The sequence below is a fragment of the Melampsora larici-populina genome (assembly GCF_000204055.1).
Source record: "Melampsora larici-populina 98AG31 unplaced genomic scaffold MELLAscaffold_11, whole genome shotgun sequence".
In the NCBI taxonomy this organism is placed as follows: domain Eukaryota; kingdom Fungi; phylum Basidiomycota; class Pucciniomycetes; order Pucciniales; family Melampsoraceae; genus Melampsora; species Melampsora laricis-populina.
In genome coordinates, this window is record NW_006768775.1 from 1,296,550 (window position 1) to 1,324,251 (window position 27,702).

The window sequence follows — 27,702 nt, forward strand, 5'->3', positions numbered from 1 at the left end:
CTTGGATTCCATTTTCCCATGGCATGATTAACTTTTTTGAACCAAATTTGATTATCACTCAAAGTTGTACCAAAGATGTTGATGTGAAGTGCTGAGGAAAGGTGACCGATTTTCAGGCAAGGGACGATTGATGGGCTGGATGTGTGATTTGAATTTAAGCAATTTTTGGACTTTGTAAGCTGAATGGCTATAGGCCTCTTCAGACATATATATAAGTGCAGTTCATAGATCCGGTTGTACAAATGAGTTAGCAATGTGAATTAGGGCTCTATATAGAATATGAAATGATGAAAATGGAAAATAAGAGACACGTGCGGAAATTCCTTCTCATAAAAATTCAAAGATTACCCAACGACTCTCCAAAGAGTTATGGGAATGACTGAGCTTCAGGTTGTTCGGACAACTTCATAGTATGAAGTTGTCCGTGCTTTGGATGCGACTTCAAAAGTCGAGATGGTTGATCAATTTGACGCCTGTCAACTGGTGCCTCCACAGGTGGGTGCTTCGTGTCGCTAAAAGGTCAAATTAATGTATTGGTCATACTTCTTATGTGAATACTTATAGGATCATGGGGGATGCTCCTAGAGCCCGTAAAGATGGGACTTGGCTGCCTATGAGGGGACAATGGGATGAGGTCATGAGATGTCGCGACCCTACAAACCAAGTTTGCTCTCTCCTGCAGATAGATGCTGAATCTGACTGACAATGTGATGATGCGCAAAAGATGCGAAATCGAGGGAGGAATGGGTACTGTCGTTCCCACAAAGCTTGTCCAAGTTTTCCCGCAAAACTCGAGCAGTTTGGCGGGGAAAGGTGGACAAGCTTTGTAGGGACGTCAGTAGCTTGAAGATTGTGAGGAATGGAATGTAAATCGTAGCCAGAAAGATCTCCCGATAACTGCGTCATCATCTATCAAGTAGTGAATGATCACGATTCAAAAGTTGAAATTGTCAAACAATTCAGTATCTGATCAAAATCCGATAATACCTCGGAATATGACAGCAGTGAAAGAACTATATGAATGCTCACTGCTCTTCCAACATGAATAGACACCCTCAAGTTATAACGATACATAAATATTTACCAAATCATTAATATTCATACATATAGGATGTTAAAGCACATGTGATTCGAAATCGACTTTTAACTTTTTTCTCCATTGCCTTCTTTTTCCAATTTCAATCCAATCTCACTAACACAATCAACTTTTTCTAATCCAAGTTCGTAAACACCAGGTTTTTCTAATACAGAGATTCCAATCGTACGAATCTCATCTCTTGGCATTTCAAATTGATTTTTCATCACTTCTCCTTTATTGGTAAGAGCAAAATTTGAAAATGGTATCTTTTTAAAAGATTGAAAAGAAGATCAGATTTTGATGTTGAACTTTTGAGGTATGATGATTTAGGTAGGACTTACCAGTACATCTTCCCATTCCCCTACTTTACCTAACCACAGTCGATGTTGAAAAATATCAGTTGAAACTAAACGAAAAAAGAACATAAGAACGTATATTGAACCTTCAAATCCCGATCATCAAAAAAAGTTAATCAAAAATTCTTACTAGGCCCTTCTGTTTGTATATTAACGTAATACTTCATTTCATCCCCAGAGTTCCTGACTCTTAATCTCAAGAATTGATGATGATCCGCATTCCAAGTTTGTTCCCCAAAAAGCATTTTTCTTACCTATACCTCAAATGTGAAAAATGAAATCACTTTCCCATGATCCAAAATGATTTCAAGGCAGACTTGAGAATTGAAGGCCTACCTTTGTACGGAATCCAGCATATCCACCTCGTTTGATGACACCCGCCTTTTCAGCCGTAGGTCCTAATTCGTTCTTCAAAACTCCCCTGAATACTCCTCTAGGTCTCATATCTGATTCTGATCCCGATCCTTCTTCAATTGCCAGTTGCACTGTTGATAAACCACCTACGTCTGCATCTGAACCAATCGCGAATTGTTGTAAGTCTGAAGGTCGAGTGAGTTCAAAGATGGGTAAAGGCCTAAGTGCTGGTTCTCCACCAAGTGGATCCATCTTCACCACTAAAATTTATTCCTCCCACATTCAAGAAACAAAATAAGTTTCGCTGTGCTTCATAAACTTGATATCGATCGGAAAGAGTCGTAAAGAGGTTGTTCGATCGTAAGTGTCAAAGAGATAAGACTTGCCAGCTCGTCCATAGGTTTGCCAACTCTGAACTGTTCGTTGAAGTTGTGCTTTGAGTGCTGATGCCATCGTTTGCTGTTTGTATTGCTTTCTTTCGAGTTGATGTCTGCAGCGTTAGTGTTGTCTTCCGCCGTGTTGATCTGAAAGTTACCAAAAGTTTAAACTCATATGTAGAGACAAGTTACAACACAGCACCTGTAGTAATCACATGTTCCACATGTAACCCCATGCACCCATGCTATTTTTTACAGCTGCGGGATCGAAGTTTTAAAAATTTGGGTGGTGAATGAAATCGAACCAGTCCGTCTCGACCTCAAGTTCAAGGATATCAAGAACCAACACCTCACTTCACTAAACAAAAGCAAAGATGAAGTTAGACGCAACAGATTTAAGATATCTTTCTCAAGATACTTTTCGGGTTCTTACTGCAGTTGAAATGGGATCAAAGAATCACGAGATAGTACCATCGAGTTTGATAGCCAATATTAGTGGATTACGAAACGGTGGGGTAAACAAATGTATTAGTGAACTCTCAAAACGAGGATTAGTAAAGCGTGAAAGAAATGCAAAGTGTTCGTAATACTTGGTTTTATTTTCGAATGGGCCATGAATACTGATACTTGATTTTGAATTCAATGAAAGACAGATGAAGGTTATCGACTTACATATGGAGGTTATGATTTTCTAGCTATACGTGCATTTTCAAAAAGAAATTCAATTCATAGTGTTGGTAATCAAATTGGTGTTGGAAAAGAAGCAGACGTTTATGTAGTTGCAACCGAAGATGGACTTCAAAGAGTTTTAAAAATTCATAGATTAGGTCGAATTAGTTTTAGAGCTATCAAATCAAAACGAGATTATTTACAAAAAAGAAGGAATGCAAGTTGGATGTATATGAGTCGATTAGCTGCTCAAAAAGAATTTGCCTTTATGAAGGTGATCACTCTTCCTTTCTTTCGATTAGAATATATTAACAGTTATCTAACAAGTTATTACGATATCCATCATTCAAACTAGGTCCTCTATGATAATGGATTTCCCGTTCCCGAGCCGATTGATCAGGCTCGACATTGTGTAGTCATGTCACTCATTGACGCCTTTCCACTTCGTCAAATTCACGAGCTAGCAGATCCCGGTCGACTCTACTCTCAGCTCATGGATTTGATCGTTCGACTAGCTGAAGTCGGTCTCATTCATGGAGATTTCAATGAATTCAATATTCTCATCGTTACTTCTGAAGGGGATGAGAAGGCCGAACCTATCCTGATTGATTTCCCTCAAATGGTATCCACTGAACACGAAAATGCAGAGTTGTACGCCTTTTTTTCTCTCAGCCTATGATTTGAATTCTTCGATACTTACATATAACTTCTTTCATAGTTATTTTAATAGGGATGTAGAGTGTATCCGTGCCTTTTTCCTTCGTAGGTTTAGGTATCAGTCAAAGCTATACCCACGTTTTAATTCTGTAGTGCGAGAAGGAAAGCGAGTGATGGATCTGGATGTAGAGGTGGCAGCAAGTGGATGGGGTAAAGGAGAAAGTCGGAAGCTTGAAGAATATATGGAGCTTGTCAAGGAGGAAGAAACCGATGTTTCAGATGAGGAGGATGAGGAGGAAGATGAGGACGATATTGAGTCAGAAGAGAATGAAGAGGACGTTATTGAACGAGCTGACGAAAATACTGAATCGGCTTCAGAGGAAGAGCTAGACGGAAATGAGTCTCAAGACCAAAGTTCGACAAATGGAGATAATGAATCCGCGGTTTCAAGGGCGGACGATAAAGTCTCAGTAACCGCAGAAGTCAGAAGAAAGAAAGTGACGGTTTTGACTCATGATCAATTGACAACAATGGTTGCTAACAAATTAGAACGCACTCGGCTCTCCAACCAACGTAAACATCATTCAAAGAAGAGTGTAAAAAGTGTGGGAAAACAGAGGGGAAGTAAAGTCAAGAATGATGTTAAACAATTGACTAGTTTAGACTTTTGATCTCACAATGTTATCTTGCTTGGTGCACGTGTTCTTTTGTACTAGTTACCAGTCTTCTTCACTTTCTCACAGATATTCGTCACGTATAATTAACTATCTTTGCAGCTTGCATAGATGTATTCATTCCCATTCTTACTGGATCATTCTCAAATTGGTAGCCAACCGCTGCGCAAGAGATGTATGCACTTGATCATATACTTGACTGGGTGGTGCAAGGACGAGGAAAGGTGATATCAGGAGTACAATTTACGTTCATTCTTGCAAGAATTGAGGTTCGAGTAAATATTATATATTTGAGCAAGAGTTTCGTGCCCTTTTCTCTTACATAATTAGTAACCATACTAACCCTGACTGCTTATCTGCATTGAACGTTCTTGTGTATTCCTCTTTGTTCCATTGCTCTTTTGTTCCATTGCTCTTTTGTTCCATGCCTCACAACATCGCATCAGCTAAACCCAATGCAGCGTGTGAGAGTCACAATGATGTTTAAAGACCGTTAACCTGTGTCTAGAGTTAGATTACTATAACTGAAGCTGTTGAGTGTGTCCACCATGGTTTCCTCGCTCAACCATTTGTCTTCTTTCACTCGCCACCTTCCAACAGGTGCCTTTTCTTTCTCTTATCAATCTCACGTGATTATAGCCGTAGCGCTCTGCTAAATCACTCACTTGTGATTCCTACCAGGTGCCTTTTCTGTCTCTTAACACTCTCACGTCATGATTATAGCCGTAGCGCTCTCCTGAATCACTAACTTGTGATTTCTACCAGTCACCTGGCTTTGTTTCCCTATTTTATTATGTAGTAGCAATGACGCATTCCGTGTGGTCACATGTCAACCAAGTCAGGACCTACTTGGTCTTTATTTAGTTTAACAGTGAATGAAGTCCGAAAATAACATGTCTCGCATTTCCTTGTAGTAGTAGTACAGAGTCAGGATAAAATTCAAATTGTCCGCAAAGGAGATGGACCCACAGATTTTGAAAGGGGTTTCCGGTTATATTAATTAGGATGAGTTGATAAGATACTCAGGTTTCGGTGATCGGACGCTTCTTGAAAGGAAACTTGAGCCAAGATTTCCATACTTCAAGGATGGAATCATCGATGAATATTAAAGCTCCTAAGAAGGGAAAGGTGATGAGGTACATGGGTGTAAGATAGACTGAAGAAGGCCTAAATGCCGGTTTATAGGTTACTGTCCACTCAAGTTCTGCACCGATCCTGAATTGAGCCCATCATATCCCGATAAAAAACACGTCGTCAGCCTCATAGTTTACAGCAACACGTTGAATAGCTAGTCAAGCACAAGGAAGACTCCTGGCTCTTCAACCAGAGAAAACACTTACCCAGTTAGCAGCGACATGAGCAGTAGTCGACACAGCAATCCCAAATGTAATCCCCTTTGAAGGAATTGTGACATTTTTATACGAATCATGACGTAGGTTATCAAGGCAATGGCTATTCAAAAAATAAAAAAAACCTCAGCGGCGATGTTGGTTTGGATTTTGATGATATTGACCACCAGATGGCTATGTCATAATGAGCCAAGTTTGCTTACCTCCAATGACACAAGCAGTGCCAAGATGGATCAAAAGGATAATGGCACGCACGTTGGCAGCCTGTAAGTTAGGGACTCTACATCCAAATTGAGTGGCTGAAAAATGGAAGCATAAAAATATCTGCTTAATGATAACAGGTTTCAATGATGCATGGAAGCAAACGAGAGGTGCTGTACCATTGACAAATCTCCATTTGAGCAAGACCTGGTGATAAATCACGATATATACGGCGGGTAGAGCAGTAAAGAGTGGGATAACAGCGGCCAGCCGCTGCTTATTTCTCTCGTGCCATATCGCCAACCATGCCTTCCTGGAGGTTCTTATAAGACGGCTGGCTGTTGAATTGCGTGTTCGTTGGGATGAAGAAATGCTCTCGTGGATGGATTCCGCCAAATCGTCTTCAGAATCGAGTTTGAGTTCAAGGTCTTGTTCATCAAGTTGATCGTCCTTTGGAAGGCTAACTGGCAGTGGTACAACTGTCAGTTGATCACCTTTCTTTGTCAATCTCCAGAATTCAATTAGTAATCGCAGAATCTCGCTAGCGAAGACAAAACTGTAACTATTGGGTTTGGTCCAAAGCAAAACTCAGTCACACTCATCATTGGTTCAAAAGTTGTCAAATAGGTCAACACTTACCCTGGAATAGCGGTCCAGAGGTAAGCCAGTAGCACTGCATTCACGTTACATATTGTCCTCACAGGTCCTGCCGGAACTACATGGATATTCCAAGATTATCACTTTTTATCACATCATCTATGTCAGGTAAAGCTTTGATCTCACCATTTGCATAATTAACAGGTCTTTCAAGACAATAATCCCTATTTATGAGATTGTTTTTCCGATCAAGGTTGTGGCCCAAATCTTTAGTCAAGTACTAATAATGCTGAATGCATTCTTATTCAAGTCTCACTCACCAAACACTTCCAAAGAAAGGAAGAAGAGCAACCCAAGCTGCCAACCAAGAGGTGATGAGGAAGCCCAGGATGATAGGATGTCGCTTCTTCTTGGACCGAAAGATGGCCAACAGCATTGCTGCGATCAAAATGACAGAAATACACTTGAGGGATAATACCATCAGCATAGATGAAGATGTGCATCAAATCTGGTATCATGGGTGATGCTTACGGCGATGGTATTGAAGGCATACTGTAGTGTGACGACTAACTGGGATCCTCCGGGCATTTTTTGCCGATAGCTTGAGGAAACTGATTAGTGGTGGGCAGAGGGGAAGGAACATCCGATCAAGTCCTCTGATTTTCAACAAAGTTTTACGCGTAGATCCATGAGTTTGATTAACTTGACCGTAGCAGTGATTCGAATTTGTACTTGATCTTCAATGCTCGTCGTGGACAAGGAGAACAGGTGATAATCGGGTCATCACCAGACGACCGAAGGTAGACTTGCTTAGATTGGTACATTTAGCCCTCAAAGGTTGTCTTGACTCTTGATCGATCATACGTTTTGCTATGAGACGATGTATACAATCTAAATGAAAAATGTTGTTATATTCAAGATGAAGATAACAATAAACCTTTCAACAGGAGTGATGAAATGAGTATATGCGATGGTTAGTGACTTCAGCTCATGATCGGTCTTCCTAAATTTTTGACTCTTTCTTTCAACCAGATGGTAAACAGGAAGACGAATAAGAGATTTGTATTAATTTTGTCCTATGGTCACTTTAACATATTCCAGCGGGCAGATGATAAAGGAGACCTCATCCTCCTTGAGCAGCTGAGGGGGAAAAGGGAATAATCGAACTCTGCCTGAGTCTCAAAGTCTTATTTCTTCGCGTAATTTGCTTCGACACTCCATAAATGATGATGCAATGGAGCTGGCATCTATTGACGACTCGCTCATTGTTCTGAGACAGGTGAAAAGCCTCAAATCCGTCGTTTCTGAGATGTCCCGTGAGAATTGCTAGAGGTAAGTCTCTATCACCTCACGTCATAGACTACCTGATGACTAACATATACAATCAGACGAGGTAGAAAGTAAAAAGATGTTAGAAGGCTACTCAAAGTAAGTATCATCAGGGACTTTGTTAACTTCAACGGGATGCATAATTATTCCTCATCTTGTATGTCCATTAATGTCAGGCGACACTGGTATCATGAACATGGGCATTGGGCAATACATATGCAGTGAACTCTTAGCTTAACACAAGCCCTCTCTGCGCGGCCACGTCCGCGGGCCGCGCAGAGAGGGCTTGTGTTAAGCTAAAGTGAACTGAGGGCATGGTCGCATCCGCGGAACTAGGGAACGTTCCCAAAAGAAAGTTCCTTAACACCCCCCTAGGAACCTGTCATAGCAAGTGTCACACGAGCCTGAGAACTCGTAAAACCTTTGCGTCGGACAGATGATCCACACGCGTTTGACGCAGTGGGATACCCACCTATCACAATACCGCACTCCCAATCCAGCGCCATAGCGGACCACGATTCCCAAACCACGATTAAATATGTGAAAACGTCTGACAAAACGAGCACCAATGGCCACCTCAACAATATCCAAACTACAAAAGAGGGCGTTATTAACCCTCCTTGACGACTTTACCGAGAACCCTCGAAGGTTTAACAAACGGCCCAAACTTGGTCGAGCATGTCCTTATCTTCACACCAAACGCGCAGCAAGAAGAAATATAATGCCACCGCCGTCTTCTCCTTCTTTACCGCTTCAACCAGTTGAACCTCGCATTATCAAGGAGCTGCGCTCTGGCCAATTAAACATTCGCAACCACCTACTTTTTCAATTTCACTATCAATTTAAACCACGGTCTGTTTGTGACCGTGTTTTCAATGCCCACCAATCTTGTACTACATTATCCTAACCTCATTTATGAACGTCGGCTTCATCCACACAGTCAGCTACAGGTCAAAAACGGTCAATCAACAGGCTTTTGTTGTTCTGGTCTTAGTTGCAGACTCAAACCCATCCACTCTTCGAAGTATTACAATCCTCGCCATCAACCCAACAAGCCTTTAATCGGTATCAAGGTACGCTGCATTTGACTAATCTTTCATTATCGGCTGGGTAATATCTAATATTATCCCCATATGTGTCTCTGCCAGTGCCCATTCCAAGGTGGCTCCATTCGCACATATAATCGCTTAAATTTCATTCAGGACATTCGCACATTGAATCACGCAACTGACCCTTCATCCGACAAACCAGCCAATGATCAAGAACAACATTCCAGTCCTTCAGTTCAGCGTCACAAGAGAATAAACCATCACCACAATAATAAATCGATGCCTGACAATAAACGAGCGCAATTGCCATGTGCGGGAATAGACGGGGTAGTTACTCACAAAGGAAAATCCAAGCACAGCAATCGCCAATGCCAATGGCAAGCGTGTACTGATGTAAGTGTGAAGACCTCTACAACACCGAAAGACATTTGAGCTGATGAACGTGTAATCTTATAATCTATGACATGCAGTGCTGCCGATCTCAGCGAGATGCAACTGGATCAAAGTGCCACACACACGAAAGCGGGGAGCGTGCAAAGAACGTCATACCAAACACCCAACCTTTCCTTAATACCGTCATTGAAACCGCAGAAACTAGCAACATTGGACTTACGCCCGCGACAAACAACCATGACAGCAATTCCAGCTCGCAAATTAACGATGCGAACTTACTTGGGCCGGCCCCACCGCTGCATCCTTTGGTTCTATCACCTTCTACTATGCGCATGTACCACCTCAACCGATCAAATGAAGAGGAAGCAAAGCGAGCAGCAGAGGAGGCCGACGCAAGATGCGACAAAAACATCTCTATATCGTTATGGTTGAAGGTACGCCAGCGTATAAACCCACCATTTCCAATACCTTCCTTCAGATCAAGTTCACAAGTCTTACAAGCGTTTATTGCAGGCGGAAGACAATCCAATCCCCTTCATGTTTGCATCCAAATCCATGAAGCAATTTGCGATATCCGAGTGTGAAGCATTGATGATTTTTCTTAAAACATACGATCCTCATTGGAACAAGTTACTGCGTGTGTACGACGCCAGATCAGACAGATGGGTGAGTTCAATTTGTCTACGTTTACTCCGAAGAAACATGATTGATATTCACCTCCCTTTATATGTTTAGAATTTCACCTTGGTCGAAACATCAATACCTATGTTGAACCCGCTTCGCGAAGCGTTGGTCTGCTTGTCCACAGTGGACCCGAAGTTGTGCCAAGGTCTGCCACCACTTCAAGCCAGGCTCAGCCCAGCAGTTAGGTCGAACATCCGAGCCACAGTTGATTCACTCCAAGCAACACCCATCCAGACGCCCAACAACAATCGAATTTACACCATTCAATCAAGTTTTGGCTCAGCAACAAGCTCCTCCAGCTCCTACGGGAGCAACAATTCGCCAATGCCCGTTGCTTCCAAACACCGCAAAACCCCTCCAAATGCAGATGAACCAACACCTTCGCTTTTGATCACAATCCACCATGGTGCCAACACAGTCGAAGAACCTGAGATCGAGGTCGTTGCAGTCAGAGGACCAAAATTCTCTCGCAACATATTCAATGAACCACCAAGCCCTACACCTATACCTCCAGTATCAAAAATCATCTCACCTTCCACCGGCGATGTAGTAGCTGCAAATGAGGACATTTCGTTCAGCAGTTCACCCCCTTCCATCAGTGAGCATCCTGCTCTTCGTGACAGTGCACCAGCGGCCAGCAATCAACCACATATTCCCACGGCGGAGGCGGTCACCTCGGCTCCTGGCCCAGTCACAAAAAGGCGGACGGAAACCACCGGTCTGGTATGTGTATCTATTATTTATATCTATCCGATCATATATTTATCTGATGATTCAACTATTCAACAGTGGCCATCCAGCGACATTCCCATGCAAACTATGCTGCAATGGTATTCAAAACACAAGGCCACGCCAGGTAAGCAGGGAGTATGGAAATCTTTCTTCGGGAAAGAATATGTATATGAGCGTTCTGCGATGTATCGCTACATACGGTGGATCAGAGATGTCACCCCAGAGAAATGGGAAGAATTTTTGAAGCATTGTGACCGTCACAATGTTGCTGCCATGTTTGGCACAGCCAAATCTCCAATTTGGTTTGCTAAACAATTAGGGGAAGCACGATGATGATCACGTTCTTCCCATTATTTCTTGAACCCTGTCATTTCTATCATCATGTCATTCCATTTGCTATGTAGTCAATTCCATAACTGAGGCCTTTATTTTCAACCTATCACAATCACCATCTCTCATACTAACTATGGAAACTAAGTTGTTTAGTCGTGATGTTCCCCCTATTTTTTTTTCTCGAACATAATGTGTCATCCATGTTTATTACTCAATTTAGTGTCAATAGTTGTTCAAAGATGTTATTTCCTCTTTCAATGATTCTTGTGTCAATATGATCCTCATTTACAACGCAATGCAGCTGAGTAATAACCCCAGAGACAACAAAAGATGTCAATGACACGCAAATACTACATATTTATGGCAAAGGAGTACCAGTGAGAATGTAAGAAAGAATACTAGTCTAAACTGAAGGCCGCCTTCTGGAAGGATGGAAGGATGAGCTAACTTTACCGACACCTTTATGCAAAGATAAACATACAAAAGCTAGCAAGGCAAGAACAAGTGTCTGGCGGAAAATTGTACGATCACATCACAACACCAAACGTACAAGGCCGAGCTTGTTGCATATTTGGGTACAGTGATGCCCCCCTCTGAAGTCAAAAAATGGCATGTCCATTTCTTCGCTATTCTTCAAATAGTACGAGCTGCACATCACCAGATTGATCGAACCGTCGTCTGTAAGCAGGAAATAGCAGCAGGAAATAGCAAGCTATCATAGTACAAAACTTACGATTTATTGAAACAGACAATATTTGTCAAAATTCCCGAAATGTCACAGTCGACTTGAGCTAAGAGAGTGACTCCTCCACTCTTTTGATAAACATAATGAATGAGAGCGAAGATTATAGCTTTCCAAGGATCTGAAGCGGGCATAGAGTCCCTGAAGCACGACGGGTAGACATATCGTTTACTGGTTGGGTGGTGGGCAGTTTCGCATATCATCCAACAAGGCACGTCATCATCAAGTTGACCGATCGTTTGTATCAAAGAAACACAAGGGACCTATATACAGACTTGCAATGCAGTTAGATGACGATGCCAAACGACAAAGGACCAACACTTACGTGTAAAACCGACGTGCGAAAATACCAATCGCGGAACTCCATAGCTAATGCATCTTCAGGTTGTTTTTGCTCCTCCCACAATTGGCACAAACTCAATTTGAATAATTGAAGCATGGCCTCAACATAAGCGTGAGCATTAACCAGTTCGACAGCGGTCTCTCTACCGGCCTTAGCATAAAAGGACCAACAATGGTGAAACCTTACAATGCCTGCATACGGCATTTCAACACCGTTCCCTTGCATCTCCCGAACAGACCATTCATTGATATCTCGTGTTTTTGATAAATCAACACTACTTCCGATTTGGTAGACTGCGACTGATTCTGAAATAGAATCGCAACTGTCCGGAACGTAGGTTGGTTTGGTACAGTTCTCGTTGTAGAAGGTGTCCCAACGATAAATGAATGCCACACATTTAGAAGGTAAATCAGGTCGCCAGGTCAAGATGCGAGTCGGAAGGGATACACATATTACAGCACCATGACCTATTACTTCTAAACCAGGGTGGACAAAACATATATGTGACGGCATTCAAATGATACAATTGTGAGTCAAACAAGAAAATGATAAGGGATGGGACATGAAAGAAGGTCACCTTGCGATGGGCCGTGTCTCACAGCAGGACGAGCCCTGACCTTGATCATAGTTCGGGAAGTCGGAATCAATTGTCCAGAACGTGCTTGGTCAACTGGATCTGGATAACGGCTTTCTTCACCGGCAGTTTCAACAGAACCATGCACCGCGGTGACGGAAGTAGGCGATTTAATTGGGGGGTTTTCAATGAAAATGTCGGTAGATACTATGGAAGGGGTGGAGATCACCGACGTAGCGGCGTCATTTTGCGTTGAAGTAGTTTCGGAGAAGGCAGCTTCATCAGAAGCTGGTAAGGGGCTGACAGATGGCATGATAAAGTACGAGTTGCAGATGGACCTCAACTATAGAGGGGTGTTTGGTTTTATACCATCACACCCAAGGTAGCATTATCACACCGAGCAAATACGCTAAGCTGACTGAGGACACAAAATCACTAGTGCCAATCCTTTTGGGTTATGTGCAATTGCCATCAAAGTATACATCATTGCATTTCAGTCACTTCCGAACTCGTATTTCCTATCATCATATATATATAATACTATCACTAATACATGTTTAGCACTAACGATCACTACCGATCACTTCGTGTATATAATATCTTATCAATAATACATCTTGAGCACTCCAGATCACTACCGATAACTCAATTTATCCTTCATATGACTTCTTATTCCTCTGCCAATCGAGCCAATCAAACATGAAACTAAATGATACCTTAAAACCTTAAACTATGTTGAAAGTACAACCGGACTGACTGATCAAAGCAAGGTTGGGTCGTAATGTTCCGCCTATTAAATTGTGATGTCAGAAATCATCAACATTGGACGCTAAAGTACAATTTGCCACTCACGAAGGACTTTCCGCCGCTTCCATTGGACGCAACTGCGTCTGGGAAGGTAATGCTTCCCAAAAAAATCACACTAGTATCGGGCTGGGACACTAAGGCTATAGTTACATCAATCAGCATGGTCATCCAAATTTGCTCACCTATAATAAAGGACTTACGGTGGATCTTTGATGCATCGTGTTTTTCCACAACATGTTCTCCGATTTTGCCTCCAAAAGTCTTGTTATGATGACTCTCAGGTGATTTACAAGGGTCCAGGACGCCCTGCGAGGCTTTATGGAACGAAACCAACACAATTATATGAGTATTACGTGGCGTGCAATATTCATTACAATGACTTACCGCGTTTTTCCACCGCGTCTAGGTGGTCCATAACCTCACGCGTCCAAACGTTATCGTCACCATCTATGTAGTAAGTTACAATCCGGTTTGATTAGCATAAGCACGCGTCAACAAAATCGATGAGCTGAAGTGCCTTACCGAAGGCGTCTGCGAGGCTCGCCTTCGCAAGATCTTCTGGCTTCATATATAGTTTGTCTAAGCTATATGACAGGCCGTTTCGGGTGCGACGCCAATCATTAAAATGGGCACCACCCGATTTAATGCGGCTGGTGCAACGCATCATATGTCCAAGTTTGCCGCATTTGAAGCATTGGGGTATACCAGCCTTAACACAGGGGTGCGCCTTGTCGGTAATCGGTAAGGGGAATATCTCCGTCTTTGAGCGCGCATCTAGACCCTTGAACCACGCTAACTGTTGCGGGGTGGGATGATTCTTGATGCTGCGAGTAGGTGGCATAACGAGATTGAAAACGAGGCGACGGTTTGGATAGATGAACAATACTATTAGGTTTGTGATTCTTAGATATTGGGAAGAGTTAGTTGGATGATATATTATAGGGTCACTATAACTGAACTGGCACGGAGAAGGACGACTGAGCGCAACAATGTAACGGAGAGATGATATCTATTTATATTCACACATTCTATGCTACAAGCGAACACGTTTCAGTCAGTCAACATCCTACAACATTGAGAAGAGGAGACGCGACGCGATTGCTTGGACGACTTGATATGAGTTTATGAGGAGATTAGATCGACCATTAGTTAGGATGTGAGTTTCAATAACAACCTTTCATATCCGTGTAGCAGCATAGCAGCTTACTGACTCATACTGACCACATATTATGGTCAAACATCCAAAGAAATTCGCAATCAGATGTGAGGGAGGGCAGTGTTAAACGTTGTTTATAATCAGAATCACTCACGTTTTCCAGCGACCGATTGGAGTTTGCCTTTGCATTGCGGGTTGATACTGATATGGTTATTTACAAAATCAATATAATTGTATGATATATATTTTAACCTTCACACGATCACACTTGAAGAAGCCGATCATGACTCATCACAATGGCGTCAGTCACGCGCGACTGACGCCGTTAGGATATTGTTTGTTTGTAACCAACCAAGGAATTGGTACGGCACCAAACTTAATATCTGATCACCGTTCCATCTTCAACATCAACAGCGTGATTGGATAACCGTCTAAGGTTACCTCATGTATGTAAGTCTGAGCGAAGTTTGGCGTGACGTGATTGTTATGTATAACTCAGGAATACCAAAATACGACGATACATTTGCGCGTAGATGGATATGGCTATACGATACACATAGATAACAATAACTTACACGAAGTTACCTAAATTGTAACATTTTACCGTTTGATATCCGTTTGGAGATAACGGGAAGACATCCGCGCGATCAATAACGTACAACATGCATTGTATAACCGCGACTTTGTTGGATGGAGAAGGAGAATAGATAAGATATGATATTGTAATACGATGTAATATGAAAAAAAATTTCAGTGCGAATAAACATTTATGGATATGTATCACTATACATCAGGCAATTTAGGGACTGAGACGCATAATATCCGTCGAATCACCTTGCTTGCCTCCGCTTCCTTGGTTCCTTTTAAACTTGGTGAGACATAAATGTTCACATATTTTATTGCAATTGTGTTGTTCAGAAAACTTGATGAAGGCACGGTTGATTTTTGCTAGCATTTCCGCGCTGTCGTTGCAGTGTGGTGGATTCCTAGTGCACTCGGATTAGAGGGAGTACATCAGTTACGTTTTTAAACATAAGTTGATTGAGAGAGTTTAACTTTCAGTAGACTGACCCTTTTGTAGCCATAACTATATTCGTTATATGGTCCTCTTCATTACATTCGAGACTGGTAAATAGTGTGCGTCTCCCAGTTACCTCGTAAGTATAATGAACCCAAGCGAATATAAGCTCTGTCCAAGTCATCTTTGCCTGAGGAAAGTTTTGAAAGTTATCCTCCTCAATGAATTGGTGAGAGGTGATTGCGTCGGATTCGGCCTCGCAAATTACCCATCGCAGATTATCGTCGATGTCGAATAGATGAGCTAGAGTCTGCATGACCGACATTGCTGGAAGCTAATGAACGGAGGGAGGATGAGGAAGGACCAAGTGATGATATGATATACAGTCAAGTGAAAATACCTTCAACCCCTGTGATTCTGAATACATCGCCCGGTGCATATCGTTGGGCGTTCCGCGCTTGTGTTCTTTTCTGTCTTTGTGGATGCGAATAGATTGGCAAAAAGCTGGCAACATCATGGCAGCAAAGCGATGACATTGAAGACGCTCGAAACAGTGGGCTCTGCCGTTCTGAGTCCATTCTAAGTTGTGTTTGACAATATACATGCCACAAAGCTCTTCGTGTTCTTCTATGTAGACCCTTCTAGCCACCCAATGGCCATGGTCTCTGGGTGGCAAAGTTACGGGTCGCTTGATCACGTATGAGACTTTATGTTTCATAAAATTCAACCACTCATACGGATTGTAAGCAGGGATGTTTCGGCTGAAGCTGGCGTCGAACAAACGGTAGATGCGTCCTTCTACGGTACCACGCATGTCCTCTATAGTTTCGTAGTAGAGAGTCCTTTCACCGCCGGAGGAATGTGCATCTAAAAAGGGCAAAATGATGAGATGAACAGGCGGCATAGCTATGAGGAATGGCATACTTACCCAACGTCCCATCCGTGTCATCGTGGTTGTCTACGTAGATCATTGGGATGTAATGTATGTAGGAATTTGGACGTGAGTGAGGTATTAGTTAGGTGGTGGTTGGATTGATGGCTATACCTGAAGAGTTATTTTCGGACGAATCGTTATGGACTTGTACGTCCTGGTTCGCCTCATTATCGTTATCTGAGTTGTCATTGTCGGAATGGACATGAGCCACCACGTCCTCAACATTGGCTTCGTGGTTGTGACCCATTTCTACGTTGCTTTGTAATCAACGATCGGTTTTGTAAGTGATGGACGAGATACAAAGTCTTACCTGAGACTGTGTGATTGACCTCATTCAACTTGTTGAGGGACCGTGGATGTGTGGTGTTCAAAACGTGCTCTTTGGTCGCATGTTCATGCTTCTTTGCGCTGGGATTTATGATAATAGAAAGATTTGGGTCACTTGGTGAGGGCATATTATTGATTGAGGTTTGTGCGGTATGGTAAATATTTAAGAGGGGATTAATGACACTGGTGAGGTCACTTTGGACTTCTCTTATTGGCATGAGAGCGACATATATATCTATCTATCTCCCTAACCGAATGTGCGTTTATGATTGTAAGGGTAGCTTGGCAGGGCTTGGCAATATGGTAAGTACTCGCGTGTGCTCGCGTCAATCGGAGGACACACGACATAAATCGTAATTATCAAACAAGTAATAAATTCCGGCTAAGGTAGTGGGAGATGCAGGCGATACAAAAAGAAACGAGACACATAAGGTTTACGCATGGCAGCGAGTTCAAGAAGGTAACAATTGAAGATTTACAAATATAGGAAGAAACATGGAGTAGCGGTATCAAAGTGAAAGTGGGAAAGGACTTTGTTGGGCAAGATGCGAGGGAATATTACAGCAAAATGTAGTTTTCTTTACAAGCTTCGAGAGGAGCGAATCATTTCGCACACGGATCATCTCCTCCAGAAAGAACCTGTAGTTGATCTCGTGCATTCCACGGCAAATTGAGAGAAAACCGCCATACCATGCGTTAGTAATCTCGGCTGCAGACCCATTAAACCTCCAATTGCCATCAGGTTTCTTAAGGAAGGACCACCGCTTCGGGTCATTTAACTTACGGCACTGAGCATCTTTCTCGGAGTGAGTGCGCATGTGGAATGGATCGACCGGCCGGATTGTGCCCTTCAGCCGTTCCGACGCCTCGGGGTCCTTCCTGAGTGATTTATCAAACGTGCATGAATTATCCAAGAATTGTATTGGCGGTAGAACGGGGAATTTTCTTTCCAGTATTTCCTGATTAGTCAAATGTATGAGAATCTGTATACTGCCAAATATCAAGGTCATGGTTGAGGTTCAACTGGACTCACCCGAACCAATATGACAGACTCTGCACGATACATGGTCTCTCTGGCAAGGGTTATACCGCAAGTACCCACAAACAGTAGGTCATTGTGCGTCTTGGCATTTGAGCATAATGGCTTCTTCTGGATTGCTGCAGGTCAAAACGTATCTTCTCCGTCGCGACCTGCTTCGTGCGTTTGATCTGACTCGTCTGTCTCAATCAACGCATCTAAGTTGAAGGCGTCTGTGTCAGCGTTGAGGGCGGCAGTTGGGTCCTCGGGCAATTTTGCACCAGTTCGCTGGTTGAAAGCCAGAGCAGCTCGAGACCGGTGTGTCTTCTCGTGTCGAATCGCTATTGCTTCTTGGTGCTCTGGTATGTCGCATGCCTTGGTGGTGCCTATTGCGTCGCGCGTGCAAGGTTGTGCATGGCATAGTTTGCCAAGGATTGGGCTGTGGACTGGGCAATATCAATCTTTTGGGGTCTCAAGCATGACTGTGCACGGCGGTGGGTTAGATATCAGCGGGTTCATAGATATCAGTTGCTCCTTCGTGGCACTGCATCGTGGATGCCCGATGGTAATGCCGTCCATGGCAATTGCGCGAAGAGCTGGGTGAGCAATGGTGTAAGATCAGCTCCGTGGTTCACCTGTCGTTGTTGGTTCAATCAATGAGTGTTGTTACTTACCCAAGCCGCCGCCGGGTACGTTGGGATCTTCAAGGATCTCGGTGCATTCAGAGCACATGTAATCGAGGTTCGGGCTGCCTTTGAGTTCCATCCATGTTAAAATGGCCTGTTTAGCTTCACGGAATCAATGTCGGGACCCTCCTGAATTAGAAACGGTCATATGCCGGTCGCGGAGGTTGAAGTGGCGGAGTAGCCGCTGCAGATCCAACGCTGTGGTGCAGCAGTGGTCTGACAGCGTGGGCTTGAAAAACTCGTCAACAAAGTGATTGGGTGCCGGCTCATGCAGCTTGTGAGAACTATTGTAAATGGTTACCAAGTTGTATATTGAAACGCTGTATGGGGATTAGTTTATGTGATTAAACCTCATGAATGTGAATGTCTGTACTTACTGAGCTAGGGATTGGGAGTGGTTGAAAAACTCAAGCAGCCAGAGAGTCATAAAATAGTGCATGTTGACTTGTATGCAGTCTGGATCTCTTCTGACGGTGTTCAAGTAGTAAGTTCGTTCGTCCTTGTTGGAAAAGTACAAAGCCCTGAAGCTGGTCTTGCAGTCTGACGCGAGGAGGGGATTGGGGAATGAGCTGCCGTCGACTGGGTTTGTATTATGAATATGAAAAACTCACGGCGGCAATATGTAGTATGGTGCCGAATTGACTTGACTCCGTCTAGGTCGTAGAGGTACCCGCATAAAGGGGGGCGCTTTTCCAATCGGCGTCCAGTGACACGGCACTCTGCGGTGGGACATTCATCTTGGTAAGGTGGCAAGAATATTCTTTCGGCAATGGTCGGCGCGCCGGCTGCTTGAATGAGGCCTTTGTCTCGTACTTGCTTTGGAGGATCCGCGTGCGATGTGAATAGAGTAGGGTACAAGACCGTCCATAGTACCTCCCATGTGCCGGGTACTTCTGGGGGTCGGAGGGCAGCATTGAGATATTCGTACGGGGCATTGTCCTCGTCAATTGGTATAGATCCTTGATTGATTGAAATGAAGTGGCTAGCGACCGTAACGAATTGGAATACGTCTGCGGCATCAAGGCTTGCCAGTGAGGGGAACTCGGACAAGTGTAGATGTAAATCTGATATGCGCATTTTGTGATGGTGTTGGAGGTGGTTTATTATTTGAAGAGGGTGATCACTGATAAGAGTTGGCGGATAGATTACGCGGGATATATGTGTGTGATAATGGAAGTCAGAATTGTGAGACTGTATATATGTAAGCGACATGGGGTGAACCGGATGCGGACTTTACTTCCAATTTGATTTGACGTATTGGGCGTAGGAACGTAGTTCCTTATGTAGCGAGGGAACGTTCCAAAGCTCCTCAGGTGCGACCATGTTCTGAGTGAACTCGTACTCTCGTGATGATCCTGCTTTTCTCCCTGACAATCGACCTCAATTGTTTCCTCTTTTCTTCTCCTGCATTGCGTGTTTACATATATTTCCATTTCCATTGATTTTGAATTTTCACGCATCAGTTCTCTCTACGTATGTATGGCCTTGATAAATTCCTTGCTGAAAGTTCACATTCATAATGATAAATTTGATCATCTTTTTCGGTGAGAAAGAGACAACGGATCTGACTGCTCGTCAAGATCGTCTCCTCCGATCGCGCCGGTCCGGACACAAGCCGAATGGCCCTAAACTCAAACCTGAAACTCAAACCCATCTTTTGCCATTTGGGAGTGGTGCCACAGAGCTGGGATATATGACCTTTTTTTGACAGCTTCCATCTTGTCATTGATAGAATGCTCAAACAGGACGGAAGAAAATCATGCTGGATCAGATTGATCTTGTCCACCGCACAAGTCAAACGGTCTAAACCTGTGATTTCAGGTGATTTCAAGTACATACATCATACTTTGCTTTGAGTACCCTTATAGTTAAGTACATACATATATAAATTGAAATACGGGTATGTTCCGTTCGATTTGAAAGCTTTCATTTCTTTGTTGGACATTTGACGCGCTCTGAATGAGGAACGTGATCGATTTTCAAATTATTGTAGAAAAATCCTACAAACTGTCACTTACACTTGATTGCTGAATTGCTGAGTAGGTGTACAACACATTTGAGAATTTTGTCTTTATGTATTAAATTTGTAGTTAGCACCGCTTTCCACGATTAGAACAAGAGTGTAAAAGAAATTTATACTGTGAAAAGCTGCTGAGCTTTCTCATGGACTGAGTCTCATGCCCGTTTTTATCTTGTGGGAAGAGCTCATGAGTCATGAGAGAAGCACTCCTATTGAACTTTCCAATGTACTAGATACAATTTTAGAGTTGTACCATATCAAAATTGGTACACGTATGTTTGTGGTGATGTCTCTTTCTCAAGAACGTAACTCTTGCTCCGCGAGTCGGTGGCCTTGTGTGCGGCAGCGTGAAACAGTCGACTATCTTCCTCATTGCCTTTTTCTCACTTTTCATTGTTTTTCATAATAGGAATCCCTCTCAAATCCACATAGAGCGCAAATACTTGCGGTGATCCTCACAACACTCACTTTGAAGTACCCTATCTATATACCTTATCATCAATTCATCAATCAACGCTTATACCAATATTCAAGCCAAGGCAGCTTTAGAAAACCTTTAATAGAACAAAATCTTCTTGGCTATTAAGTCGTTTGGGGGCGCTCGAGGTCAGTGAAATCATATTTGTTCATCCGAAGGTACTTTTCCTCGCGTCTCTTGAAGGGTTCGTTGTCATTTGCTGCGCTGTGTCGCACAGAGTCGACGTCGAACTAGACTTACTCATTCCGATATCCAAATGTTTGGTGCATTTTCCAACCACTCTGATCGTACTATTTCATTGATATCGCATACATAATCCGTTTAATCCATCTTCTCAGAAGTGTGTATCAATCCTCGGGAGTCGGTGCATGTTCCCTCATCCTTTCCTACGCAGTCTGTTTTATTTGAGCGACTCCGTGAGCCGACCTCCATACGCTGATGTTTTCACTCCAAGTGCCTTGTTTTGACTATATCAATTGTCAAGATCAACATCCGGAGACTAACTGTCTCGATCATCCATATATTCCTCGTGATTTCCTTTTCGTCCTCGATGGGGCTAATGGGAGTCATGGTCTCGTCAATATCTTCTCTTCTTGGATATACAAAACCAGTCTATTCACGGGATGCCAAGAGGCATTTTTATAGAGTCTTGCACCGGTGAAGGGAATATGAGGTTCTCATCACAAAATTTTTTGACCTCCTACAGCACTCGCTGTCCCAAATTGCTATATTAACTTGACTTAACTTGTCTTGGAATGACTCCTCTCTAACTCTTAACCCCAGTTCTCACCTCGTTGCTAAACTCCCCTTAATGATTTCTATATTACTCGGCCGGAATATGATGATCACTGATATCCCGTCTTCGCTCATTTTGTTTCATAGAACGAGGAAAATCTTTTCCCTACTGTTACACAATTTGAGAGCACAAAAATTCAACGAGTCCGTTGATCATTTGTCCGACAGTCGACGAGCTCAATTGCATAGCAATAAATACTTAAACGTGAGTTTGTTATAGAAGACGAATGGTTACCCCCATTCTTTTCTCCTCGGGTGTCCTAGACCACGGGCAACATCTTGCCACTCGGGACTACCTGTTCACCTCGGCTGTCTGAATACCATGAGACAGAGGAAGCTTTGAAGAGTGTGAACGGTTTGAAGTGATGACCATTTATCTACCCTTGTGCTTGAAAGCCGGCCTTGGTCTCTTGCCTCTGTTCCCAACATTACCCACTTCGTCTGGAAGACAGTTATAGACACATTATCATTTCAAATCATTCCAGCATCTGTTTCTAAGAGTTCTCACTCATCCTAGATTCACATTTTCAACCATTTTTCACATCTCACGAGGGTGGGTAGAATTGACTGACATCCTTTGCTCTACAACTTCTTGAAGACTACAAGCTTCGACGGGCTCTCAGCTCCAAAGTCTCCAACAACCCAGTCGAGACCACAAAAAGTTTTCGAGTCCATTTTTCTCGCACGGCCTCGGATCTCGCATTCTAACTTCCCAGAAGCCCAACCTTGACTCGCGGAGGTGAGTGCAATCTTCTTTTCTCGAACCTCCCTCCACCTGAGCTACGAGCAATTCTTTGCTCCGGTGTCTTCGACTTTTCCCATGGCGAAGGACATGTTTTTCTTCGAACACAGCGAAACCATGCTTTCCCCCTACATCCTTGACTCTGCTGTATCCTCACTGACGAGGTAGAAGAGTAATGCTGATGAATGTCACCTGTCTCATTCCAGCGTGCCTATTCCCGCTCTTTATCGGCAATCGATGGCTACAGCGCCGACTTTAGCCTATGCTAACACAATGTCAGCACAACCTCCTCGAACTGTCCAAGCATTGGTGAACGAGGAGGCCAAGGCTCCACCTCCAGTACGGCTTTATCCGTCCCAGCATCGAGTCAGCATGACCAGATATGCAACATCTACAGACCCACGAGGTTATATTCCTGTCTTCGAATACCCGCTCAAGTAAGTACATTCTGCATCTACTACTTTGGGAACGGTTAGCTAACTTCTGTCGGTGGTGTTGTTTTTAACTGACAGTGGTCAATATATCATGATTGACTGTGAAACAGGTGAGTACCACCAGGATGAGACTCTGACGCACAGTTGACCTCGCGCATGAATTATTATTGACATCATCTTGTCGAATTTTCAGGAATGGTACATTTCACCGGAATCTGGAAGGCTTTGGGTCACACAAAGGCTGACGTTGTGAAGCTCGTCGAGTCCGACCCTACAATTGCTCCGTATCTAAGAAAGGTCAGAGGTGGTTACCTCAAGATCCAAGGAACATGGTAAGTAGACCAGATCTTGTTGTGACTCAGCTCGGCTACTTACCTAGTACAATGTTGGTTTAGGTTACCTTTCGACACAGCACGTACATTGGCTCGCCGGGTTGCTTGGCAGGTGCGATATGATCTTATTCCGTTGTTTGGTCCAGAGTTTCCCGACGTAAGTATCTCTTTCACGCCCTGCAGCTCTTCAGGATTTCCCAGTTACCTGTCAAAGTCTTACAAGTTTTTCTTGCATTAGACCTGTCTTGGTCCAGGAGAGCCAGGATTTGGGCAACTTTTGCTGTCGGCGCCTAAGCCTCGAGGCAGACGGGGCAAGAAAGCGGCCGCCGCTGTTCCAGTGGACAATCGCAAGAATAATCCCGCAGGTCCCGAAGGTCATATGGGTTCGTCACTGGCATACGCGTATCCTGGTGGCGATCCTTCAGCACCTCGTGTTCCATCTCACTCACAATACCGCCCACAAGGACTTGGTCCGGCGCCTGGCTACGCTAACCCTTCACAAGCACGATACTCCCCCTATAATCGTCCACCTAGCCACGGAGTCACCCAGCTTGACCCATTGCCAAGCCTCCATCCACCAAGTCATTCCAGATCTGCATCGATGCATCAGAATCACGACATTTACGGTACTTATTCCCATTCAAGTGCCAGAAGTTCGATCGCATCTAATCATGGCTCTGGAGCTGCCTCTTACAATGGTTATCTCAACCCACCACCACCCGTGGGGTCATCTTCTGGTCATATCACCCATGCGAACTCGCTACCGTCTATGCGAAACACCGATCAAAGTTCAACTCCGGGAAACTTGTTTGAAACCTACCGTGGACCGGATTCCTTTGAAGCATTAAGCAATCGATGGCTCGGATCAGATCCAAATGGTTGTGGTACTTTACCCGATTCAAATTTGATCAACAATGACACTCAGGGGATCCGTACAACTTCTGGCTCGCCAACCCTGATGCCTCTCCGTCGGGATGTAGTTCCTTCTCCCATGGAGCAATACAATTTTTCCGGTACAGGTGACCATATCAATCATGGATCGCCACACCAACGTAATACTTATCCTTCGGCAGAGCGAGGTGCTTCCTACCCTTTTGATCAGTCTTACGAACCCGGGTTCCCTTCAAACTTGTTGGCTGAGCCTGAGGACATTCATCGACGTTCATCATCCGCACCTAGCTATCCACCACAAACGATTTACGATCCGAGTTACAGTACCGAAGGACATTGCCAGCCTCAAAATCCGCACGGAGAGAGATTTGAGGGCTACGTGAACCAACAATCAGGTTCTCCCAAGTCACATTCACCTTACAACCCAGCAGGTGCTACACCAAGGAGTCCTAGCCCAAGTTGCGCTTCGACATCCACCCATTTAGCTCAGCGTCATTCTCATCGAGCTTCACAGCACACGTTGGGTGGTTTCAGTAACAACGGGAACGGCCCAAGTGAAGATCTTAACCATTTTTCAGTCCTCACCTCACCTGCTCACCTCGATCTGGGTGCGCCTTCGACCGTCAATAATTGTACAGAGCCATTACCGCAATCCGAGTCAGATTGGAACTCTACCCGAAGTTCTGGTGCTGGAATCTCACCTGGTCACGCTGGGCAAAATTGAAAGGAACCATGAAGCTCTTGATCTTTAGAGTTTCAAGACCCAATCTCTTTTGTTGAAGACTCTTGATCACTGGTTGGATGATGCAACGATTTAAAACCTAATAAATTCTTCAGAAGTTTCAGTCACAGTGGTCCTAAACCGAGTTTTGGTTTTTTTCTTTCTTTCTATCGTCTCTCGCATTTCTTGTTCAATTCTCTCTTTTGCATTTTATCGGTCTTACAACTCTCTGATTCCCAAATCCTACACTCCTTTTTGCCTTGTATAAATTTTTTGAATAATATTATTTTCTCTTGGATTGATTGTACATAAGTACTTATGCGTTTTTGAATATATTGATACTACTTCTACTCGTGAAGAAATAATTATATCCGTCTTTGATATCTTCAATTAATGTTCTTGTCTTTTGGTTTTCTGTCTTCTTTTTTTTCCTTTTCTTTCCTTTTTTTGATGTCGAAGAGCTGATAATGTATGGCTCCTTTTGATGTCCTGCGGTACCTAGAATCCTCAACGGACCTATTTCTTTTACATAATTATTTACCTCTTCCTTGCTCAAATTGAATTTGATTTGACTCGAGGTTTTATTATTTGCAGTGTTGCTTGCTTGGCTGAGTACTTTGAGCTGAGCATTTGAACCTGATCCGAGCTCCATTTGCAGCCGGAAAGTGAGTGATGGATAGCACATGGGTCAATGGTCTCGCTGGTAACCATGAGGATCTCTATCATCGTATAGCTGACCTTTGGTACACCTTGGCACCATGAAGATGTCAACCTTTTTGCAGCTTCAACTTGCAAGTGACTGTATATAGGCTTCATTCAAGCAAAACCAGCATAGCACATATGCTTGTGGTCTCCATTATTCAATCTTCAAAGGGATCCTTGCCATAAAATTCACCCAATGAGATATACGATTGCAATTGCTGAAGGGGTAGACAAACGATGGTTTGTTCATCAGTTGATATTATTACTTTTTCTAAAATGAATGGCACCCCTGGCCCGAGAAAAAAATATTTTTCAGCGCCGCAGTCCCCGCAGCCGGTGCAGTGATGCATACAGAATCCAGATCAGCTGGCTGACGCGGCCTGCTGAGCACTGTAATTGGCAATCACTCACTGAACTCCCTCTACGATTGGCTTTCAACACCCACTTCCTCGACATTTTTCCTGACGCCTCAAACCAATTGCTTCATCGATCACACGTAAGTCGTCCTATCAGCTTTCTAGCACACCTATTCCACGTTGACTTATAACCTTTTTTCTTTTTCTTTTTCTTTTTCTTTTTCTTTGACTTTGATTTTGATTTTCTCTTCTTTTTTTGACCATGTAGATCAAAGACTACCCCGATTCAAACAGAGACCGTCATATGTCTAGTTTTGCTACAGGTCACGGAGAAGGGATGGGCATTTGATTGAGATCTCATTGATTTAATTGAATTTTTTATTATCTAGTTAACGAACACGATCATTCTGTTGATCGGATTGATATCACAATTGTTTCTTTACCCGATGTATCTTTTTTATTGAATCTCTTTAATACTTTTGAACGTCTCTTGATTTTTGTGCTGTCTGACTCAGAAATCAATGCAAAGAAGGAAACTTTTGTTTGATTTGCCATTCAAAACCAAACTTATCTACAAAACATCAAATTAAATTGTTCATATTTATTTGAACAACTTTTAACATTTCAGTTAAGATTTTAGGATGAACGAACTAGATACTGGATCCTCTATTTTAGTGAGATTTGATTGAAAAACATTGAGATTATCAATATAATTGAAAGTTTTTTGTCGATGCGACAAAGAATGAAAAAGACAATAAGCTGGATCATGTTCTGCTTGAGTAACTATAAGTTGTTTGGCGTCATTTATGTTGGATCATAAGTGAGATTAATGGGACTTTCTCAGTTTGTAGGCTCATACTTTTGGAACACAGTGAACTTGCATTGATCAAAACAAAAACAAAAAGTGTGAGTCATCACAACCACAAATAAGAACTGAGAACAAATACTAGCATAAGCATCAATTACTACAACTTGAAAAGTCATTAACAGGAACCATGAGTTATGATATCCTAGAGCAAAACTTATCATAAGGACACATTTTTTGTAAAAAAAAAGGAAATGGTGGTCTGGTACCAGAGATAGGCCAAGTACGAGACCACCCCAAATCACTCATAACCACCCTCAATCACTTGAAATCATCTCAAAAGTGAGTATCATCTTTGCTTATGACGGTGTCGTGAATTACACAGCATGCTGAAAGGTAGTCTTTGATCTACATGGTCAAAAAAAGAAGAGAAAATCAAAATCAAAGTCAAAGAAAAAGAAAAAGAAAAAGAACAACATTCCGTTAGTGTGTTCTGAAACAATTCGTTCAATACTCAAAGCGTTATTGAACCTTCTATGTGCCCGGTCAAGTTCACCATTCCTTGGACTCTTGAAAGCCGGTACTATTCGTTTGGAGGAACTATAACCCGAGTCAGCGATGATGTACTCGCCCTCACTAAAAAAGTCTTCTATATGCTTAAAAAACTTGATTCATTTGGAATCAGCAGATATTAAAATGTACATATTATAACAAATGACTTACCTCAGTCGATTTCAGGACACGTTGGTCATGCGCTGATCCGCACCACCCATGATGAGCGTAAATAATTCGCTTCCGATGATCACATATGATCAATGAATTGAGTGCATAGAATGACTTTCGACAGTAGTAGTCCTCAGGGTTCTTCTGAGGAGCGTATGTGAGTGGAATCAGGGTTCCATCAATGAAACCAACACAATCTTGGAAGAATGAATTTTGACCAATTTCCGTCTTGATAATCTTTCGTTCTTCAGGTGAAGGCCATTTGA

At 43.0% G+C, this 27,702-nt stretch overlaps 7 protein-coding genes across 7 annotated transcripts; 2 read left to right on the forward strand and 5 right to left on the reverse strand.

Moving 5' to 3' along the window:
* Window positions 1–1,143: 1,143 nt before the first annotated feature.
* On the reverse strand, window positions 1,144–2,040 carry MELLADRAFT_104949 (uncharacterized protein; the record flags this gene model as incomplete). Its single annotated transcript, XM_007408151.1, has 4 exons — window positions 1,144–1,344; window positions 1,420–1,484; window positions 1,565–1,688; window positions 1,771–2,040. 4 exons carry the CDS (start codon window positions 2,038–2,040, stop codon window positions 1,144–1,146), a joined length of 660 nt encoding a protein of 219 aa, XP_007408213.1.
* A 499-nt stretch (window positions 2,041–2,539) lies between these two features.
* Window positions 2,540–11,416, forward strand: MELLADRAFT_74515 (uncharacterized protein; the record flags this gene model as incomplete). Its single annotated transcript, XM_007408051.1, has 5 exons — window positions 2,540–2,744; window positions 2,819–3,108; window positions 3,190–3,485; window positions 3,553–3,807; window positions 11,332–11,416. The coding sequence occupies 5 exons, from the start codon at window positions 2,540–2,542 to the stop codon at window positions 11,414–11,416; spliced, it is 1,131 nt and encodes a 376-aa protein (XP_007408113.1).
* A 42-nt stretch (window positions 11,417–11,458) lies between these two features.
* On the reverse strand, window positions 11,459–12,804 carry MELLADRAFT_84716 (uncharacterized protein; the record flags this gene model as incomplete). Its single annotated transcript, XM_007408150.1, has 4 exons — window positions 11,459–11,510; window positions 11,566–11,837; window positions 11,900–12,390; window positions 12,495–12,804. The coding sequence occupies 4 exons, from the start codon at window positions 12,802–12,804 to the stop codon at window positions 11,459–11,461; spliced, it is 1,125 nt and encodes a 374-aa protein (XP_007408212.1).
* Window positions 12,805–13,251: 447 nt separating this feature from the next.
* Window positions 13,252–14,139, reverse strand: MELLADRAFT_84717 (uncharacterized protein; the record flags this gene model as incomplete). The annotated part of the gene is made up of 5 exons (XM_007408149.1): window positions 13,252–13,281; window positions 13,344–13,438; window positions 13,499–13,612; window positions 13,683–13,745; window positions 13,821–14,139. The coding sequence occupies 5 exons, from the start codon at window positions 14,137–14,139 to the stop codon at window positions 13,252–13,254; spliced, it is 621 nt and encodes a 206-aa protein (XP_007408211.1).
* Window positions 14,140–15,512: 1,373 nt separating this feature from the next.
* MELLADRAFT_61830 (uncharacterized protein) lies at window positions 15,513–16,861 on the reverse strand (the record flags this gene model as incomplete). The annotated part of the gene is made up of 5 exons (XM_007408148.1): window positions 15,513–15,806; window positions 15,873–16,378; window positions 16,401–16,430; window positions 16,518–16,655; window positions 16,717–16,861. The coding sequence occupies 5 exons, from the start codon at window positions 16,859–16,861 to the stop codon at window positions 15,513–15,515; spliced, it is 1,113 nt and encodes a 370-aa protein (XP_007408210.1).
* A 381-nt stretch (window positions 16,862–17,242) lies between these two features.
* Window positions 17,243–19,760, reverse strand: MELLADRAFT_84719 (uncharacterized protein; the record flags this gene model as incomplete). Its single annotated transcript, XM_007408147.1, has 8 exons — window positions 17,243–17,692; window positions 17,767–17,806; window positions 17,906–18,197; window positions 18,426–18,539; window positions 18,580–18,635; window positions 18,815–18,977; window positions 19,049–19,560; window positions 19,675–19,760. 8 exons carry the CDS (start codon window positions 19,758–19,760, stop codon window positions 17,243–17,245), a joined length of 1,713 nt encoding a protein of 570 aa, XP_007408209.1.
* A 2,949-nt stretch (window positions 19,761–22,709) lies between these two features.
* Window positions 22,710–24,853, forward strand: MELLADRAFT_84720 (uncharacterized protein; the record flags this gene model as incomplete). Its single annotated transcript, XM_007408052.1, has 5 exons — window positions 22,710–22,909; window positions 22,985–23,016; window positions 23,100–23,238; window positions 23,302–23,395; window positions 23,477–24,853. 5 exons carry the CDS (start codon window positions 22,710–22,712, stop codon window positions 24,851–24,853), a joined length of 1,842 nt encoding a protein of 613 aa, XP_007408114.1.
* Window positions 24,854–27,702: the final 2,849 nt, after the last annotated feature.